The sequence below is a fragment of the Brassica napus genome, chromosome A5, assembly GCF_020379485.1.
Source record: "Brassica napus cultivar Da-Ae chromosome A5, Da-Ae, whole genome shotgun sequence".
In the NCBI taxonomy this organism is placed as follows: Eukaryota; Viridiplantae; Streptophyta; class Magnoliopsida; order Brassicales; family Brassicaceae; genus Brassica; species Brassica napus.
In genome coordinates this window covers 27,664,202-27,682,054 of record NC_063438.1, presented here as the reverse complement: position 1 = coordinate 27,682,054, position 17,853 = coordinate 27,664,202, and the positions used below count along the sequence as shown (strand labels likewise).

At 31.5% G+C, this 17,853-nt stretch overlaps 3 protein-coding genes across 4 annotated transcripts; 1 reads left to right on the top strand and 2 right to left on the bottom strand.

Annotated features, from left to right (window-relative positions):
- Positions 1 to 775: 775 nt before the first annotated feature.
- On the bottom strand, positions 776 to 5,050 carry LOC106453056 (sugar transporter ERD6-like 11). 2 transcript variants are annotated; one of them, XM_013895278.3, is made up of 18 exons: positions 4,665 to 5,049; positions 4,467 to 4,529; positions 3,817 to 3,906; positions 3,601 to 3,660; positions 3,427 to 3,492; positions 3,269 to 3,334; positions 3,089 to 3,164; positions 2,874 to 2,938; positions 2,675 to 2,767; positions 2,461 to 2,541; positions 2,276 to 2,360; positions 2,109 to 2,152; positions 1,967 to 2,029; positions 1,810 to 1,869; positions 1,629 to 1,682; positions 1,489 to 1,548; positions 1,291 to 1,405; positions 776 to 1,020 (listed from the first exon to the last, which is right to left on the bottom strand). In XM_013895278.3, the coding sequence occupies exons 1-18, from the start codon at positions 4,809 to 4,811 to the stop codon at positions 899 to 901; spliced, it is 1,410 nt and encodes a 469-aa protein (XP_013750732.2). In that variant the 5' UTR covers positions 4,812 to 5,049; the 3' UTR covers positions 776 to 898. The 2 variants fall into 2 exon arrangements, with proteins under 2 accessions (XP_013750732.2, XP_048636122.1); XM_048780165.1 differs by lacking the exon at positions 3,601 to 3,660 and having other exon boundaries at positions 4,665 to 5,050.
- Positions 5,051 to 9,482: 4,432 nt separating this feature from the next.
- Positions 9,483 to 10,993, top strand: LOC106453055 (phosphoglycerate mutase-like protein AT74). Its single transcript, XM_013895277.3, has 2 exons — positions 9,483 to 10,036; positions 10,329 to 10,993. Exons 1-2 carry the CDS (start codon positions 9,589 to 9,591, stop codon positions 10,823 to 10,825), a joined length of 945 nt encoding a protein of 314 aa, XP_013750731.2. The 5' UTR covers positions 9,483 to 9,588; the 3' UTR covers positions 10,826 to 10,993.
- Positions 10,963 to 12,696, bottom strand: LOC106453054 (GDSL esterase/lipase At3g05180). Its single transcript, XM_013895276.3, has 5 exons — positions 12,361 to 12,696; positions 12,016 to 12,216; positions 11,784 to 11,950; positions 11,433 to 11,703; positions 10,963 to 11,347 (listed from the first exon to the last, which is right to left on the bottom strand). Exons 1-5 carry the CDS (start codon positions 12,614 to 12,616, stop codon positions 11,100 to 11,102), a joined length of 1,143 nt encoding a protein of 380 aa, XP_013750730.1. The 5' UTR covers positions 12,617 to 12,696; the 3' UTR covers positions 10,963 to 11,099.
- Positions 12,697 to 17,853: the final 5,157 nt, after the last annotated feature.

Below are 17,853 nucleotides of genomic sequence, written 5' to 3'. Positions count from 1 at the left end.
CAATCATATTTTAATAGTTTATTTTGTAATTAATGAATACTATTAATTTATAGTTTTAATGATACTTTCTATACCAAAAATATTTTTCTTAATATGTGTATTTCTACCTAAACATCTTATATTTATGAACAGAAAGAGTAATTTTTTAATTTATGTGCATAATCATAAAATGACTTATATTAAAAAATGATGGGAGTAATAAAGTTTACAGTTTTCACCGTCTTTGTTAGTGGACTCCACAATTTTTATTTTTCTAAAGACAGTAGATTACTCGTTACCCTGAAAAGTCTAAAAATTATGTTCCATTGATCAAGCATGTCACTAGGCATTTTCGTTTTTTTTTGTTTTTATTCACACGGTATATAAAATAAATGTTTTCAAATAAATAATTCATCGTGAGGTTACTCTTAAGTTATGCTCGATTAACTTTGTAGTTACAAACCCTTTCCCCCCCCCCCCCCCCCCCCCCCCCCCCTCCCCCCCCCCCCCCCCCCAAAAAAAAAATCGTATACTGCGATATACTAATTACTGCGATATAAGTTGTACTCTTTTTAGAAGAAGAGGGCATAATATAACTATCAAGCACTATGCTTATAATAAGTACAAGCATGTTAAAAATAAGTACAAGCAAAACCAAAACTAAGTCGCCTTGGCTTAGTGGTAAATGAGCTCCGGCCGGAGTTTCCGCCTTCGATTCGAATAAACATTAGCCACCTATAGACACTTTAAGTGATAAGAAATGGGCTTCGTGGAATTAGTCTTTGGACCTAAAAAGTCTCTGGAATCTTTACGGTTATCAAAAAAAAATGTACAAGCAAAATATTTTTTATAAAGCCACTTGGATCACTGATAGGTTGTTAAAAATAATTTTAACAGCATATTACAACATAATACGTCTTTAAGTTGTCCCCGTGAGCGAAGCTTGTAATTCTTCCAGTGACTGTCCTTTGGTTTCCGGGACGAGAAACCAAATAAAAACCAATGATGCTCCTCCGACAACCCCAAATATGTAAAATGTTCCTATTTAATTATCATAAACTACAAAAATAAGTAATTGACATCATCGAAATTAAAATTAACTTAGTAGACAAAAGAAGTCAAAATTTTAAATAAAATATATAAGCTGATATGAACAGAAGAAACCAAAAAAAAAAATCAGCCTACCTATTTGCTCTTTATTTTATGTTTGGTTTGGATTTGTTTTCAAAAGGTTAGGTGACTCTTAATATACTGTTTTTATTAGTAAAGCCTTATTAAAATCAATTGAAAAATAGTTGGGAAGATTAGGACCTTGTGCGCTCCATTCAAACATAAAGTTGAAAGCGTAACTCACGAACCACCCAGTGGTCCATGAGGTTAATGCCACTATTGTCCCAGCTGAAACTTTAATATTGATTGGAAAAATCTGCAGGAACATGATAAACGTTTTTTCTTGATAAATGACTATTATTCCACCCTTGATTCTATAAAAACCTTTTACTTATATACCTCGGACATAATGACCCAGGGCAGCCCTCCTACACCGATGGCAAAACATCCAAAGTAGACCTAGACAAAGGTTAAAAAATTTGTTACCACAAATTCATACCGCAGATATACAAAAACCGTATATAAATGAAAGATTGTACCAGAATGCATATGAAGATGACCACTGCAGTCAATTCAGGAAGAATATCCATTCCCTGTCCATCGCCAGAACAAACACCAAAATCTTTAAGAAATGTTTTAAAATATACTATAAGCAGAGAATGTAATAATGATAGTTTTCACCTTTCAATCCAATATAAAACAAAATAAAACAAAAGTAACCTGTAACGTGAAGCAAACCCCAATAAGCAAGGATCCAATGGACATTCCCGCAGCAGAAACCTACAATAATTTAAAAATGTATATGAATATGTTCGACAGAAAATGGTTTAGTAATTAACTGTTGTATGTATAATATTAACCGGATATTTGTTCTAACCAATAGGAGTGGTCGTCTTCCCCATTTATCCACAAAAATTACAGCCAGCAAGGCTTTTGGGATCTACAAAGAGTAGAGAAGACAACATAAAAGGTACAATCAAAATATATTAAAGTAAGGTAGTACAGTATATGGCACGCACCACGAACACACCAAATATCATGGACCCAACTGTCTCGGAAAAGCCTGTAAATAAGAACTTTTTGGATATTATCAGTATTTATTAAATATTACTAAGACTCATTGCTTGTATGAAAGTACAAATAATTATTCATAAATAAACAAAAGTCAGAGTTTTGATATTCTAACCAGCTTTTCTAAATATAGTATTTGAATAATACGTGACTCCAGCAGCTCCAGATAATTGTTGTATCAACATTAAACCAATTCCAATCTGAAAACAAATAAAATGAAACGGTATAATTTATTACTTTCATCAATTGTAAAATCATTACATAGATTTGTCCACTGTATTTCCCTATATGTTACCGTACCACAAGAGTTCGTCTATACTTCTTCTGAAACATGTCATAGAAACTCGACTTTGAATCTTCTTCAAGCCTTTTTGTCATAACCTGAACATAAATAAAACATAACAAGCATATAATAATGGTTGCTTCATAAAGAAAGTATACTAATAATATTCAGTAGCTAATTTTTTTTTGGGTGTAATTCAGTAGCTAATATTCTCTATTTTATAAAGCATACCTGAATTTCAGCTGATTCACCCGAAACATCAGCGTCTCTCCCTCTAAGCTGCTGCAGAGAGTGTTCTACTTCTTTACCTGTGCCGATTTTAGCCTAGAAAACCGAACGACAAATAAAGTAAACTTAGATAACTGAATAAAAAGCTTTGAATGCTTATAGTTGATATAAAGTTATAAACATATTTTAAGAAAATACGAACCAGCCATCTTGGTGATTCCGGTATAAAGTATATACCGATCGCTTGAATGATGCATGGAAGAGCACCTGAACCGGAAATTAGAATTAAACTAAATCGGTAATGTCTTAATGTATTACTGAAATTTTGAAATAACAGAAAATTAACATGCTAAGATCAATAATAAAGTATTATTGCTAAAAATTATAATAAATATCTTGCAACAATATTTTCGTTACCTATTATAGCCAGGAGCCGCCAATTAATTACAGTCCCAAAAAAATAAATAACGGACAGTCCACAGTTTTGAAAAAGCTATAAAACAAAAAAAACAAATATTGGTTAGTTACAATACAAAGGTGAAACTTAAATATATTTAATTTATACAGTAGACTTTTCGTTCTTAACAATATTTTCACCTGGTTCGAAGAAGTAAATGCACCACGAACATGTTTTGGAGTGATTTCCGCAATATAGACAGGTACCTTGTTTGGATATTAACAATGGTGTTTATGAAAATGTGAACATGAATAAATCAAAGAAGAGATGAAATTAATATTAACAACTTCTCATTTACCACGTAGCTAATCAAGCCGACTCCTATGCCTAATGAAATCCTTCCTGCGTCCAGCCACAAGACATCCTTTTCGTTTCCGCATAATTACAATCTTTAGTTGGATATTTTGACGATCAACTTTATACTTATATATTTCAGCCATGAAACTAATTTTTTTTTGTTGCGGATATACACCTTTGCGAAAGCAATGGAGAGCCAACCAAAAATGCAAAGCAAATCGCAGGCCCACAACGTCTTTAACCATTCATCACCAAGATAAAAAAAGTATTATAAAGAAAAATTAGAATCTAAGTAATACGATTTTTTTTTTAAAAAAGAAACTAGTATGAGAAAAATTAACAAGTGTATAATATATGATTTAAGAAAAAGTTCAAAATTGCAAGTACATACGCGTCTTCTGCCGAGGGTGATTGCCAATTGACCACTGCAAAAGGCTCCCAATGCAGCTCCTAAATTCAGGAAGGACCCAAACGCTGAAAACTGGAAAATAATGAGTAAAAATACTGAGTTTCCCTCAAGAATTTTGGAGACTTTGGAAGATATAATTATTTTGATTGCTATATAAGGTTCTTGATGGTATACATCGCACTTAAATATCAATTTGATAATCTTAATTACTTATCAGGTTTGTGGCTCAGGTCTGATAGTTGATTAAACATGCAGAAAAACTTACAAGTAATTATGAACTCGATCAGTTTACTTTTCTGTCCGATTAATCGGGTATATATTGTAAGAACAGCTCCATTGAGGAGCTCTCACATGGTATCTAAACACTGTAATTGTTTTAAAAAAATAAAAGAAGAAAGAGAAAGCAAGAATCGATTCTTTGTAGAGAATTTTCAGAACATATCTGACTCATATGTCCAAGTGGCTTCTTTATTGCTCATGTTTTAAAAAAATAGCAAATTTAATTATTTAGACAAAAATAATTAAAATACTGTTCTTTTGCTTTTTTTAGATACCCAAATACAGTTTCAACCATTAAGATTGCTCTAATAAATGCTTATTATATTTTCAAAAGAGTGAGAGAAGATACATACTTCTGCAATAGAAAGGTCTAACTCTTTCATGATCTGAGACTCAGCGCCTGAAGTATAACCACCCTTTAAGATCCAATAAATTAAGAGCAAACAGAATTATTTAAATTTGATAAACTGATAAGAATTGTTGATTAACCGACAAAAAAATTGGAGGCGAAAATAATAACTGAGGTTAAAAAGAGAAATTGAGAAACTTACAGCACAGCCAAAGCTGAAGGAGCTACAAACAGCGACAAAAGTGCTGAGTATAACACAAGTGGTAACACGAGGATCATCTATGTCGTTTTGATGCCTTTGCTGAATAAGTCCTTCCTCCATGCTTCTTCTATCTTCTTCCACCACCATTCTTAAAGATTAGTCTCTCCTCTCTCTTTCCTACTTTCCACAAATTTTCTTGTCTATTTTAGTTTCTTTTCACAACATCCCCAAGAATTTGAAAACCAGCTTTAAAAAAAAAACATCCCTAAGAAATTTGCTTGTTTGTTGATATAAACAGAAAAGAGTGAGGGACAGAGAGAAAGATAAAGAGAGATGTGTGTGTGTGGTCACTTGCGGGTTTCAAGTCCTTGATTAGCACAACTGTGCTGGTTATCGAACACATCTGTTTTTTCTTTTAAACCAAACCGAAATATTACTTTTCAATATAAATTTCGGTTTGTTTGTACTTTTAATAGAGGTGTCAAAATGAGCTATAACTCATGAACTAATTCAGCTCAGCTTAATTTTTTATGAGCACGAGTTCTATTTTCTAGGTTTATTTAATAAATAATTTTAATGAGCGAGTTTAAATTAGATCACGAGTTATATGAACGATATTTAATGAATATGAGCTAATTCGTGAGCTTAGTCATTTTTATACTTAAAATTATGTCTATTATGTAAAAAGATAATTTCTATATTATCATATTTATCTTCTAAAATAAAAATGTAAAACAATTTTTTTAGATATATATAGAAAATGTAAAAAGAAATTTTTATATACTCATCATCTCATATATCTTTAAATTTCTATGTAAAACAAAATATTCCTAAGAGATAATTTAGAAATTACTCGTAATTATCTTACTTAATATTTCATTTTATATTTAAATTTTATAAATGTTACTTTAATATTATAAAATTTATTTTAATATTTTATTTTATGATAACTATTTTTTAATTAAATCGCGAGCTAATTAATTTAACTCATAATCTAGATGATCTCAGTTCAAATTTACATATTGAAGCTCCTATAATAAATGAGCTGAGCTAAACTAGCTCATAAAAGATCTGAGGTCACTATGAGTTGAATTGAGTTGAGCGAGTTAGCTCATTTTGACACCCTTAACTTTTAATTGAGAAGATAAGGACAAATTTGGGTGCATCGAAGTGAATTTAGCTCATTATATGTGCTGAATACAAGCTTTCTTTTGTTATTTTCCTTTGTGATTTTTACTTATTACTAATAATATTAGGTAGATAAAGTGACACAGGAGAGTAGATAAAGTATAATATTAAAAAAAAGATTAGAAAGATTCAAACATATTAGAACAAGTACTAGAAACAAATCTATAATAAAACTTTATAGATAGTTTGTTTGTACCAAAACTAAGAAATAAATTGAAAAATAAGGAAATTATTTCTTTTTTTCCCTTTATCAATTAACAGTTCTGAATAGTTATGTTATGTGCTTATCCAAATTACCCATGTGCGACACGTCACATATTTTCAGGATAAAAAATACAGTTGAAATATTCATTGTTCGTTTGATATTTTATAAGCAAGCAAAAAATATTGTTAAATTCCTCTACAAAAACCCCTAAACCTATTCTCATTTTTTTTTTCTAGAACACACATTATGAAACAAATCAGAAGGCCGACTAAGAAACAAATCAGAAGTTTATTTATTTTAACAGAGGTAGCAGGGAGGAAAAAGACTACAATATAACTTCAAAGTGTTTTTGAAACCTTTATGATGTTGGTTGTAGTATTTATATATCAATAATTTTGCGTCAGATCATATGGTAGTAGCGGTCTAAAAGAATTCGTGGACATGAATGATTGTTGAAGATGGTGTAGAGATAAACACTAAAGAGTGCATGAGTGAGAGACATATGTGAGACCCACGTTACGTTTTTTTTTTTGCTAAAAAGAAATATAATTGACTGATATTATTACTTGTCGATTATAAATGACTTGTCAACATCATACCAATAATGACAGAACACGAGAATCATGAATCATATGTCTTGATGGTCTGTAAAATTAGTCAATATATATATTGTAATTGTTTGGAGTAGCGACCTAGTATTGAACGTGAGTAAGATCCACACTGCTCGGAACATTGCCATCATTCGCTGCAATCTGAAGTTTCAGTCAAATTTGTTTGTGATTATAAGATAATTCACATCACACACACCAAATGATAAAAAGTAATGGGCTTAAGGAAAAACCGAATTTGGGTTGTCAGAAAATAAAGGATATCTGGCGATGGTGAAATAAACTGAGTTTACATTTATACAGGCCCAAAAATAAGATTAAAGTCCATCAAGATATGGACTAATTGTACCAACAAGCTTCTATTGGGCTAAATATCTTGTAATTAGTTGGGGTAACCGAATCAATTTCACTCAACGGATCGGTTCTGCTTTTTTTATTGGCTACCACTTGGTGTTATCCTGAAAGATGGCCCATCCTCTATATACTAAAGCACAAGTCACTTGGCCAATCATGCTATGCCATATGTCTTGTGCAATAATTTTTTAAAAATTAGAAAAGAAAACAAAATGAATTGATCAAAATGTATTAATCGCAAGAAATAACTTCCTCCGATTTCTAATTAATTATTATTATAAAATAACATTAAAAATCACCTAGAATCCCTAATTTTTCTCACATTACGCCCACTATGTCACGAACTTTAAAACTGATTGCTTTTCACAAAATATTAGTCACGATGAACTCAAGTTCTTATCTACCTTCATTCAGAAATTGTAAATCTCTCAATTTTCTGCAACAAAATTATTATTTTTGGTCCCCTTCATTATTTCTGTAATTGGTTTCGTTGATTATAGTATTCACATTGCCGAGTCTACCGTTTGGGAACTTAAGTTGACTTGCACCAAATTGAACAGGTACATATTTCGTTTTTTCGTCCTTTTTGCATCAGATTTTGTGTGTTTTATCCTGCCTCACATTTTCCGATATGAATAATATGTATCGTGACAATAGAAGAAGTGACTATATTGAGTGATTGGGAATGTCCAAATGCATAAGCAGCTCCAGCAGTTTCTACAGGTAATTAATTGAAGATCCACATATTTTGAGATTTATTTTATTAGTACAATCAAGAGACACTGAAAATTTTGACGATTTTACAGCTTCAAGCGAGGCCAAAATATTGGCACCTAAAGGCTAAATCTATATATAGCAAGCGGGTTAGCATCAGCCTTTGAGTCTTGAAGTTAACTAGCCTGATAATTTTCACCATATTGTTGTGATGAAGCGTTAGTGAGTTTATAACGTTCAAACTCTTCAATGCTGCTCTTAACTTGAACTTAACTTTGCTTTCTTCTTTTCATATATATATATATATATAAAGTTAACAGAATACGTGAATCACATTTCGAATGCTCTCCTCTTCTTTGATGAAGAGTATTGATCTCTTGGTTTCAACATTTTTGGTGATGATTTTGCAGAAAACCGTAATAAAAGTTCACCTTGAAGCACAACTACAAAGCCCCAAAAAGCAACACAAGAAGAAGAAGAAGAAAAAATAAACATTTAGTGGACTAGAAAGCTAAGAACAGGGCCTAAGAAACGCAGGTGGTAGTGGAAACGAGAACGACCCGGTCGAGCCATATGTTAGTTTTCCATTTTTATATTCATAAAGTGGCATTAATTTTGTTTACGTACGGTTCACAATAGGTTTTGCTTTGTTCTTAATAATATAGTTTTACCAGATTTGTAGCTTTTCTCTGAAATAAAATGGGGAAAGAATTATAGCAATGAAAAGGAAAAAAGGTAGAAGAGCACAAGAAAGAAAACTAAATATACATACATAGGAAAAGAAGACGGGGAAGACTATAAAGTTGGAGGAACTGGATTTTACCCCAGAAAACACTTGATTTTAAAACAACAATGCGATGCGTCTAAGTTTTCAATTATTCAATTTTGTGTGTTTTGAAACTCTGTTTTTACTGGTTCTAAAGGTGAATTAAAGTTAAATTATTTCGTTCTGTTAGATTTGAGTATTACTTTTATGGAAAAATATAGATCTGAATAATATAGATAAAAAGAAGTTCAATTAATATATATTTTATATTTATATAGATTTTTAGACGTAAAACTAGCAAAAATACAGTCAAATGATGTCAAGAGTTAAGGTTGGTATATTATTAATTGTTCTTTTGAGTATCCTCATTTTTATATTAGTTATTTATTTATTTTTAAATATTTTTATAACAGTTTTGAATTTTCTCTTATATCTATTAATAATAACTAGATAAAATAACATTTTTAACTGAGAAAAAAAATTTAGAATAATTTTTAGTTTATAAAATATATATATAAAAAATACTAGGCCCGTGCATAGCACGGGAGGTAAACTAGTAGGTTAATAATTTCAAATCCACATTAATGTCATAATGTGTCCTATATATGATCACATAATCATGATTTATTTGCTAACAAATCCATTATACAGATACTATGTTTACTATATGCTGCAATTAATAAAATATCTTGTATTAGCAACTTTAAAAAGAAAAAGAGAGAGAGATGGTGGTATGTCACGTAGGAACTCTCTTGATTGACCTTTAAAATTTAGTCTTTAAATAATCAAAAACATATGATTAATCGTAATGGAGAAGGCGTGGGTAATATTAATTTGATTATTAATCATTCTGTATAACACGACAAAAACAATACATACGCACTTCTCTGAATAAAAACAAAACGAATAGATAATTTAATAATTTATAATATTAATTGTTTGACTTAATCGGCTTAATATAACGTGCAAATTCACTTTCAGGAACATTGAAACTCGTTTTGTGCTAAGAAGCTTGAGCAAGAAGGTATTGCAAGAGAAAGTCTTCTTAGAGATCAAATAAAAAGCCCTAGAAAAATTTGCTCATCATCCATGAGTCAGGACAACAAGCTGCTTCCGAAGCGGATCATCCTCGTACGTCACGGCGAATCCGAAGGCAACCTCGACACGGCGGCGTACACGACAACACCGGATCCCAAGATCCAGTTAACGGAATCCGGTTTGCTTCAGGCGCAAGAAGCCGGAGCTCGTCTCCACTCCCTGATCTCATCAAACCCTTCTTCGCCGGAGTGGCGCGTGTACTTCTACGTTTCGCCGTACGATCGGACGCGATCTACGCTCCGGGAGATCGGACGGTCGTTCTCGCGTCGCCGCGTGATCGGCGTTCGCGAAGAATGTCGGATCAGGGAACAGGACTTTGGGAATTTTCAGGTCGAAGAGAGAATGAGAGAGACCAAAGTGGACAGAGAGAGGTTTGGTCGGTTCTTCTACCGGTTCCCGGAGGGTGAATCCGCCGCCGACGTGTTCGATCGTGTCTCCAGTAAGTTTCCTTCCCTTGCTTGATTGAAAGTTTGATCTGATCTCTCTCATGATCTTTAGATGTGTTGCTGTTCATGTTTGATGTTAGGTTCCGACCACAGTTTGTGTTTTTTTTTTTATATGTTTCCGACCACAGTTTGAGTTTCATATCTCAGTGTAATAATTTGTCTTATGCGTGTTGTTTTATTACAGGTTTTCTTGAGTGTTTTTTTTTTCTTATACGGTTCCGACCACAGTTTGAGTTTCATATCTAAGTGTAATGATTTGTCTTATGCGTGTTATTTTTATTATAGGTTTTCTTGAGTCTCTATGGAGAGACATAGACATGAACAGACTTCACATCAACCCGTCACACGAGCTAAACTTTGTGATTGTCTCGCACGGTTTAACATCGCGTGTCTTTCTGATGAAATGGTTCAAGTGGACCGTGGAACAGTTTGAGGCGCTGAACAATCCAGGGAATACCGAGATCAGAGTTATGGAGCTAGGACAAGGCGGCGACTACAGCTTGGCGATTCATCACACTGAGGAAGAGTTGGAGAGATGGGGCTTGTCTCCGGAGATGATCGCTGATCAGAAGTGGCGTGTTAACGCGCATAAAGGCGAGTGGAAAGAAGATTGTAAGTGGTATTTTGGTGATTTCTTTCATGATTTGGCTGATTCTGATAAAGAATGCGAGGCCGAGGCAGCCGTTGAAGAACGAGAAGTACATGAGGAGGTGGAAAACAATATGGTAACGAACTCAGAAGACAACAATGAGGAGGAGTTATGCAATGGACAATGCAGCTGATAAGTTTACAGAACAGAAGAATTCAGATTTGATTTTTTTTGAAAATTGTACCACTTACTGATGAAGTTCTATAGCTTTTGGTTTGTGGGAAAGTGTTGTACAAAACCTGTGTGTGGTCTATAGATACACAGAAACAATACATGAACTTTGAAGAAGATCCTTTTATTATGTCAAAGTATTTATTTTTGTGAAGGAAAGCTCTGTTTTACACCAAAAGTCTCTAGAAGCATTGATAAATATTCAGGTTGTATAAAACTATATGTATAGAGTATTTCTAAAGATTCCATGACAAGGCCGTCTCGGAATATCTACCGGAGAGAATGTGGAGTGCAACAAACCGATTTGCAGCTTCAGTGTAATGAATCCCATCCCAGTTAACATATTTGGAACTATCATTACAAGCTCTGGCTGTTATTATCGTACCATCTGATGATTTCCCTGTCGAACCGCAGTTAACCTGATCATTGTAGTTCAATGGTGGTCCTCCGGTTCCACAACATACCAATATCGAATGATCAAAACCTGTTATCATACCAAAAATGAAATTAAGTGGGCACCACTAGCTAGCTAGCAGCTATACATCTAAGTATAAATATTTAATATGTACCGTATTTTGAGTGATTCAGGATGAGGTCGGATTTGATGGAGAAGATATCTACGTATGTGAAACGAGAATCAGGATATTGTTGAGGGAGTTTTTTGAAAAGACCATGAAGCTGTGAATTGAACAGCTTAGCAGCTTGGTTATGGTCAATGACACAACCGAACTCATCAAGTTTTGATTTGTCTCTCCCAAATAATGACACAACCTGAGCTATACACCCAAGTGGTCCTGTGTTGTGTATCCAAAAGTTTCTTGCACCTTCTGCGTATAATCTCTAGAAAACAAAACAAAATTTACATGAAACAAAAAATAATAATAAGAATGATATGAAAGACTCATTATGTAAATACTGACCTTTATTCCATCTTGAAATATATCTATGATTGTAGGAATGAGAACAACAACTTGATCAAATGTTTTGTGGTAAAATGCTCCAGCGAGATCATTTTGTCCGATATCAAACATATACAATCCACTTTTGAAATAATATTCTGACGGTAAGTATTTTTGGAGATCTTCATCTGAAAAAAGAATATAGAGGTTGTTGATTAATATTGGATATTTGATCAATTGTGTTTTTAATTACCTTGTTGTAACAATTGAAGGACTTTGGACTTAAATGTGATGAACTGAGAGACTTGAACACCAAAACCGAAAGGGCTAATGGATGCAGCATTTGCCTTCTGAACCGTTGATCCACCCGCAGCAAAATTGCAGCCTCTCCGGTAACTTTGTGTGCTCACCGAATCCAAATAAGGCCTCAAATAAGGCCGATCAATTGCTTCCACTACATAAAGTTATATATATATATACAAATTTTACCAAAAAAAAAAGAAGTTATATATACAATCATATTAATAATTAAAAACTGTTTGTGCAGTAAAAATAATGTAAAGGTAGAAATAAAAATGATTTGGAAAAGAATAATTACTAAGAAAATCCACGATGAGACGTCCATTACAGAATCTTCCGGACGATGGAGGTTTAAAGAAGTAGGATTGTCCATAGGAAGATTGGAGACGGAAGCCAAGACCGGAGCTGAGTTCTCCGGTGTCTGAGTTAGAGTCTCCAAAGTTGAAAACCGCCGGAAAGTCAGGAGAAATAGGAAAAGAACTGGTGAGAGGAGGCAGAGTATGAAATATGGCTACTAATAACAGCGTGAGAAGATAGGGTAAAAAGGTTTCCATGGCTCAATGTATTGTTGGTTTTTCTACTTCATACATATCATACTTATATATATACTAGTATACACACATGCATTTGTATGTATGTAAGATAAACGTACGTATGTATTGTATATCGTTTAATGGAAGTAGAATGGAGTTTGCTTGGAAATATGGAAAGAAACAAAATGATTGTGTCCCTCCCGTGATACCTTTTGAAAGAAAATTTGGGGGTTTATGGAGTCACATTAATCTCACTATGTGTGGTTAGACTTATTAGAGAGACGACTTTGTTCAGTATTATGGAATTCATTTTCCAATAAAACTGTTACTCCCAATCAGGCTGCTCCCAATGTACCAACTATGGATATCTCATTTATGTTGATAAAAAAAAAGGATATCTCATTTTATAGGGAACGTATTATATATAACTTGATAAAAGTCTGTAGATATCTTGATATTAAGGAGATATATATATATACTCCATAATTGACTGAAAATAATTTGAAGGGTGAGAACTTAATAGTTATATTAGATCAGTTGTTCTGATTAAGTCTTTATTTTTGTGTAGTGATGAACTGACAATACATGATGCACATTATGAATCTGCAATAATATGACTTGAATCTAAAGGCTTGTTTTTCTAGTTTTATCACCCGAAATTTTTTCATTTGTTTACAATCATGCGAGCGTGACGTGAAAGACTATATACGGTTTATAATGGGCGGTGCTTGTTATCCCCAATAATCCTAATAAGCCCAAATGTCCTTCTCCATGTGTTTTGAAATCAGTTTTTTAGCCCGGTACGTACAGTCTTTAGTAACTTTTGAATTAAGCATCATCCTCTATTGTTTTTTACTTCTAAAATTTGGCGCATCCTCTATTGTTTTGCACCTGAATTATATGACATTGACTAAATTTAAACAGTATTCTTTTCATAAAATTTTTAAGTATAGGGATCTCCTGTTTTAAACTCATAGAAAGTTCTTGATGAAATATTCAAGGGATCTTACTTAAAAATTAAAACGAATGGATCTTTAATCACACTCCTATTCTCTTTTGTTACAAGAAACTGACAAAGGCTTCATGTGTGCTATATGTTTCCGTATATAAAACATTTACAAAAAAAAAACTCAATATATTCGTACGGGGTTGGTTAACACATAGATTTTGAGAAAATTTCAAAAAAATATGACAATATTGTTTTAATGCATAGTTGCATCGTTCAAATAGGTTTGGAGCCTTCCCTGTCTCCGTTTTTCAAGAAATTAGCGATTTTATAATGGTTATTCCACCGATTTAGGGAGTATTATAAAGTTTTACTAAATTAATTGATAAAAAATTTATAATGATTCCTAAATAGCACGAAAGAAAGTTTAACATATATTAATACAAATATAAAATGTGTTTAGAAATTTTAAAACAACACTAAAAAAATATAAACTTCAGTATATAGAGCGATTAATGTAAAACACAATATTTTCTTAGGGGTTAACACATAGATTTTGAGAAAAATTCAAAAAATATAACAATATTGCTTTAATGCATATTTGTCTCCTGTACTAATATATGATGATGTTCAAAGAGGTTTGGAGCCTTCGATGTCTCCATTTTTCAAGAAATTAGCGATTTTATAGTGGTTATTCCACCGATTTAGAGAGTATTATAAAGATTTAGTAAATTAATTGATAAAAAAATTATAACGATTCCCATATACCACAAAAGAGAGTTTAGCATACATCAATACAAATGGCGAATGTGGTTAGAAAATTTAAAACAACACTAAAAAGTATAAGATTCAGTATATATAGCGTTTAACGTGAAATTCAATATTTTCGTAGGGGTTAACACATAGGTTTTGTGAAAAATTCAAAAAATATAACAATATTGCTTTAATGCATAGTTGCCTCCTGTACTAATATATGATGATGATCAAAGAGGTATGAAACATTTGTTGTCTCTATTTCTTTAGAGAATAGCGATTTTATAATGGTTAGTCCACTAATTTAAGGAGTATATGGAGTTTTACAGAATTAATTTATAAAAAAAAATTGAACGATTGTCATGTATCATGAAAAAGAGTTTATCATACATTTATACAAATGTAGAAAGTAGTTGAAAATTTTAAAAGAACCCTAAAGATTATATGTTTCAGTATACCAAGCATTTACCAAAAATTCAATATTTTCGTAGGGGTTAACTCATAGATTTTCAGAATTTTTTTTTAAAATATGACAATATTTTTTTAATGCATAGTTGCATTCTGCACTAACATATGATGATCTTCAAATATGTTTGGAGCCTTCGATGTCTCCGTTTTTCAAGAAATTAGCGATTTTATAGTGGTTATTCCACCGATTTAGGGAGTAATTTAAAGTTTTACTAAATTAATTCATAAAAAAATTATAACGATTCTCATATACCACGAAAGAGAGTTTAAAATACATTAATATAAATGTAGAATGTGGTTAGAAATTTTATAACAACACTAAAAAGTATAAGCTTTAGTATATAGAGCGTTTAACGTAAAATTCAATATTTTCGTAGGGATTAACACATATATTTTGAAAAAAATTCAAAAAATATAACAATATTGCTTTAATGCATATTTGCCTCCTGGCCTAATATATGATGATTTCCAAAGAGTTTTGGAGCCTTCGATGTCTCCATTTTTCAAGAAATTAGCGATTTTATAGTGGTTATTCCACCGATTTAAAGAGTATTATAAAGTTTTATTAAATTAATTGATAACAAAAATAATAACGATTCCCATATACCACGAAAGAGTGTTTAACATACATAAATACAAATGGAGAACGTGGTTAGAAAATTTAAAACAACACTAAAAAGTATAAGCTTCAGTATATAGAGCGTTTAACGTGAAACTCAATATTTTCGTAGGGGGTTAACACATAGATTTTGAGAAAAATTCAAAAAATATAACAATATTGCTTTAATGCATAGTTGCCTCTTGTACTAATATATGCTGATGATCAAAGAGGTTTGGAACCTTTGTTTTCTCCATTTCCCTGGAGAATAACGATTTTATAATGGTTTGTCCACTAATTTAGGGAGTATATGAAGTTTTACAGAATTAATCTCTAAACAAAATTGAACGACGCCCATGAACCATTAAAAAGAGTTTAGCATACATTAATACAAATGTAGAATGTTGTTAGAAATTTTAAAACAACACTAAAGAGTATAAACTTTAGTATATAGAGCGTTTACCAAAAACTCACTATTTTTGTAGGGGTTAACACATAGATTTTTTAAAAAAATTCAAAAAATATTACAATATTGCTTTAATGCATAGTTGCCTCCTGTACTAATATATGATGATGATCAAAGAGGTTTTGAACTTTTGTTGTCTCCATTTCCTTAGAGAATAGCGATTTTATAATGGTTAGTCCACTAATTTACTAATTTAGGAAGTATATGAAGTTTTAAATAATTAATTTATAAAACAAATTTGAACGATGCTCATGTACCATGAAAGAGAGTTTAACATACATTAATAAAAATTTAGAATGTAGTTAGAAATTTTAAAATAATACTAAAGATTATTTGTTTCAGTATATCAAGCAATTACCAAGAACTCAATATTTACATAGGGGTTACACATATAGATTTTGAGAAAATTTCAAAAACAAAAATGACAATATTGTTTTAATGCATAGTTGCATCATGCACTAACATATGATGAGGTTCAAATATGTTTGGAGCCTTCGCTGTCCCCGATTTTCATGAAATTAGCGATTTTATAGTGGTTATTCCATTGATTTAGGGAGAAATATAAGGTTTTACTAAATTAATTGATAAAAAAATTATAACAATTTCCATATACCACGAAAGAGAGTTTAACATACATTAATAAAATGTAGAATGTGGTTAGAAATTTTAAAACAACACTAAAGAGTATAAACTTTAGTATATAGAGCGTGTACCAAAAACTCAATATTTTCGTAGGGGTTAACACATAGATTTTGAGAAAATTTTAAAAAATATAACAATATTGATTTAATGCATAGGTGCCTCCATTACTAATATATGATGATGATCAAAGAGGTTTGGAACCTTTGTTGTCTCCATTTCTCTAAAGACTAACGATTTTGTAATGGTTAGTCCACTAAGTTAGGGAGTATATGAAGTTTTACAGAATTAATTTATAAAAAAATTGAACTATTTTCATGTACCGTGAAAGAGAGTTTAGCATACATTAATACAAATGTAGAATGTTTTTAGAAATTTTAAAGCAACACTAAAGAATATAAACTTAAGTATATTGAGCGTTTATCAAAAACTCAATATTTTCGTAGGGGTTGACCCATAGATTTTGAGAAAAATTCAAAAAATATTACAATATTGCTTTAATGCATAGTTGCCTCCTGTACTAATTTATGATAATGATCAAAGAGGTTTGGAATCTTCGTTGTCTCCATTTCTCTATAGAATAGCGATTTTATAATGGTTAGTTGACTAATTTAGGGAGTATATGAAGTTTTACATAATTAATTTATAAAACAAAATTGAACTATGCTCATGTACCATGAAAGAGAGTTTAACATACATTAATAAAAATTTAGAATGTAGTTAGAAATTTGAAAATAACACTATAGATTATATGTTTCAGTATATCAAGCAATTACCAAAAACTCAATATTTTCGTAGGGGTTAACACATAGATTTTGAGAAAATTTCAAAAAATATGACAATATTATTTTAATGCATAGTTGCATCCTGCACTAACATATGATGATGTTCAAATATGTTTGGAGCCTTCGATGTCTCCGTTTTTCAAGAAATTAGCGATTTAATAGTGGTTATTCCACCGATTTAGGGAGAAATATAAGGTTTTACTAAATTAATTGATAAACAAATTATAAAAATTTCCATATACCACGAAAGAGAGTTTAATATATATTAATAAAATGTAGAATGTGGTTAGAAATTTTAAAACAACACTAAAGAGTATAAACTTTAGTATATAGAGCGTTTACCAAAAACTCAATATTTTCGTAGGGGTTACACATAGATTTTGAGAAAATTTCAAAAAATATAACAATATTGCTTTAATGCATAGGTGCCTCCTTTACTAATATATGATGATGATCAAAGAGGTTTGGAACCTTTGTTGTCTCCATTTCTCTAAAGACTAACGATTTTGTAATGGTTAGTCCACTAAGTTAGGGAGTATATGAAGTTTTACAGAATTAATTTATAAAAAAAATTGAACTATTCTCATGTACCGTGAAAGAGAG

Excerpts from the sequence above, each read along its gene's own strand:
- LOC106453056 (XM_013895278.3), bottom strand. The coding sequence starts at position 4,811 with ATGGTGGTGGAAGAAGATAGAAGAAGCATGGAGGAAGGACTTATTCAG. Across the intron at positions 3,661-3,816 it reads TCACCCTCGGCAGAAGACGC|ACGTTGTGGGCCTGCGATTT; the intron begins GTATGTACTTGC and ends GAATGGTTAAAG. Across the intron at positions 3,165-3,268 it reads CATTTACTTCTTCGAACCAG|CTTTTTCAAAACTGTGGACT; the intron begins GTGAAAATATTG and ends TTTGTTTTATAG.
- LOC106453055 (XM_013895277.3), top strand. The coding sequence starts at position 9,589 with ATGAGTCAGGACAACAAGCTGCTTCCGAAGCGGATCATCCTCGTACGT. Across the intron at positions 10,037-10,328 it reads CGTGTTCGATCGTGTCTCCA|GTTTTCTTGAGTCTCTATGG; the intron begins GTAAGTTTCCTT and ends TTTTTATTATAG.
- LOC106453054 (XM_013895276.3), bottom strand. The coding sequence starts at position 12,616 with ATGGAAACCTTTTTACCCTATCTTCTCACGCTGTTATTAGTAGCCATA. Across the intron at positions 12,217-12,360 it reads TCTCATCGTGGATTTTCTTA|TGGAAGCAATTGATCGGCCT; the intron begins GTAATTATTCTT and ends AACTTTATGTAG. Across the intron at positions 11,951-12,015 it reads CCTTCAATTGTTACAACAAG|ATGAAGATCTCCAAAAATAC; the intron begins GTAATTAAAAAC and ends TTCTTTTTTCAG.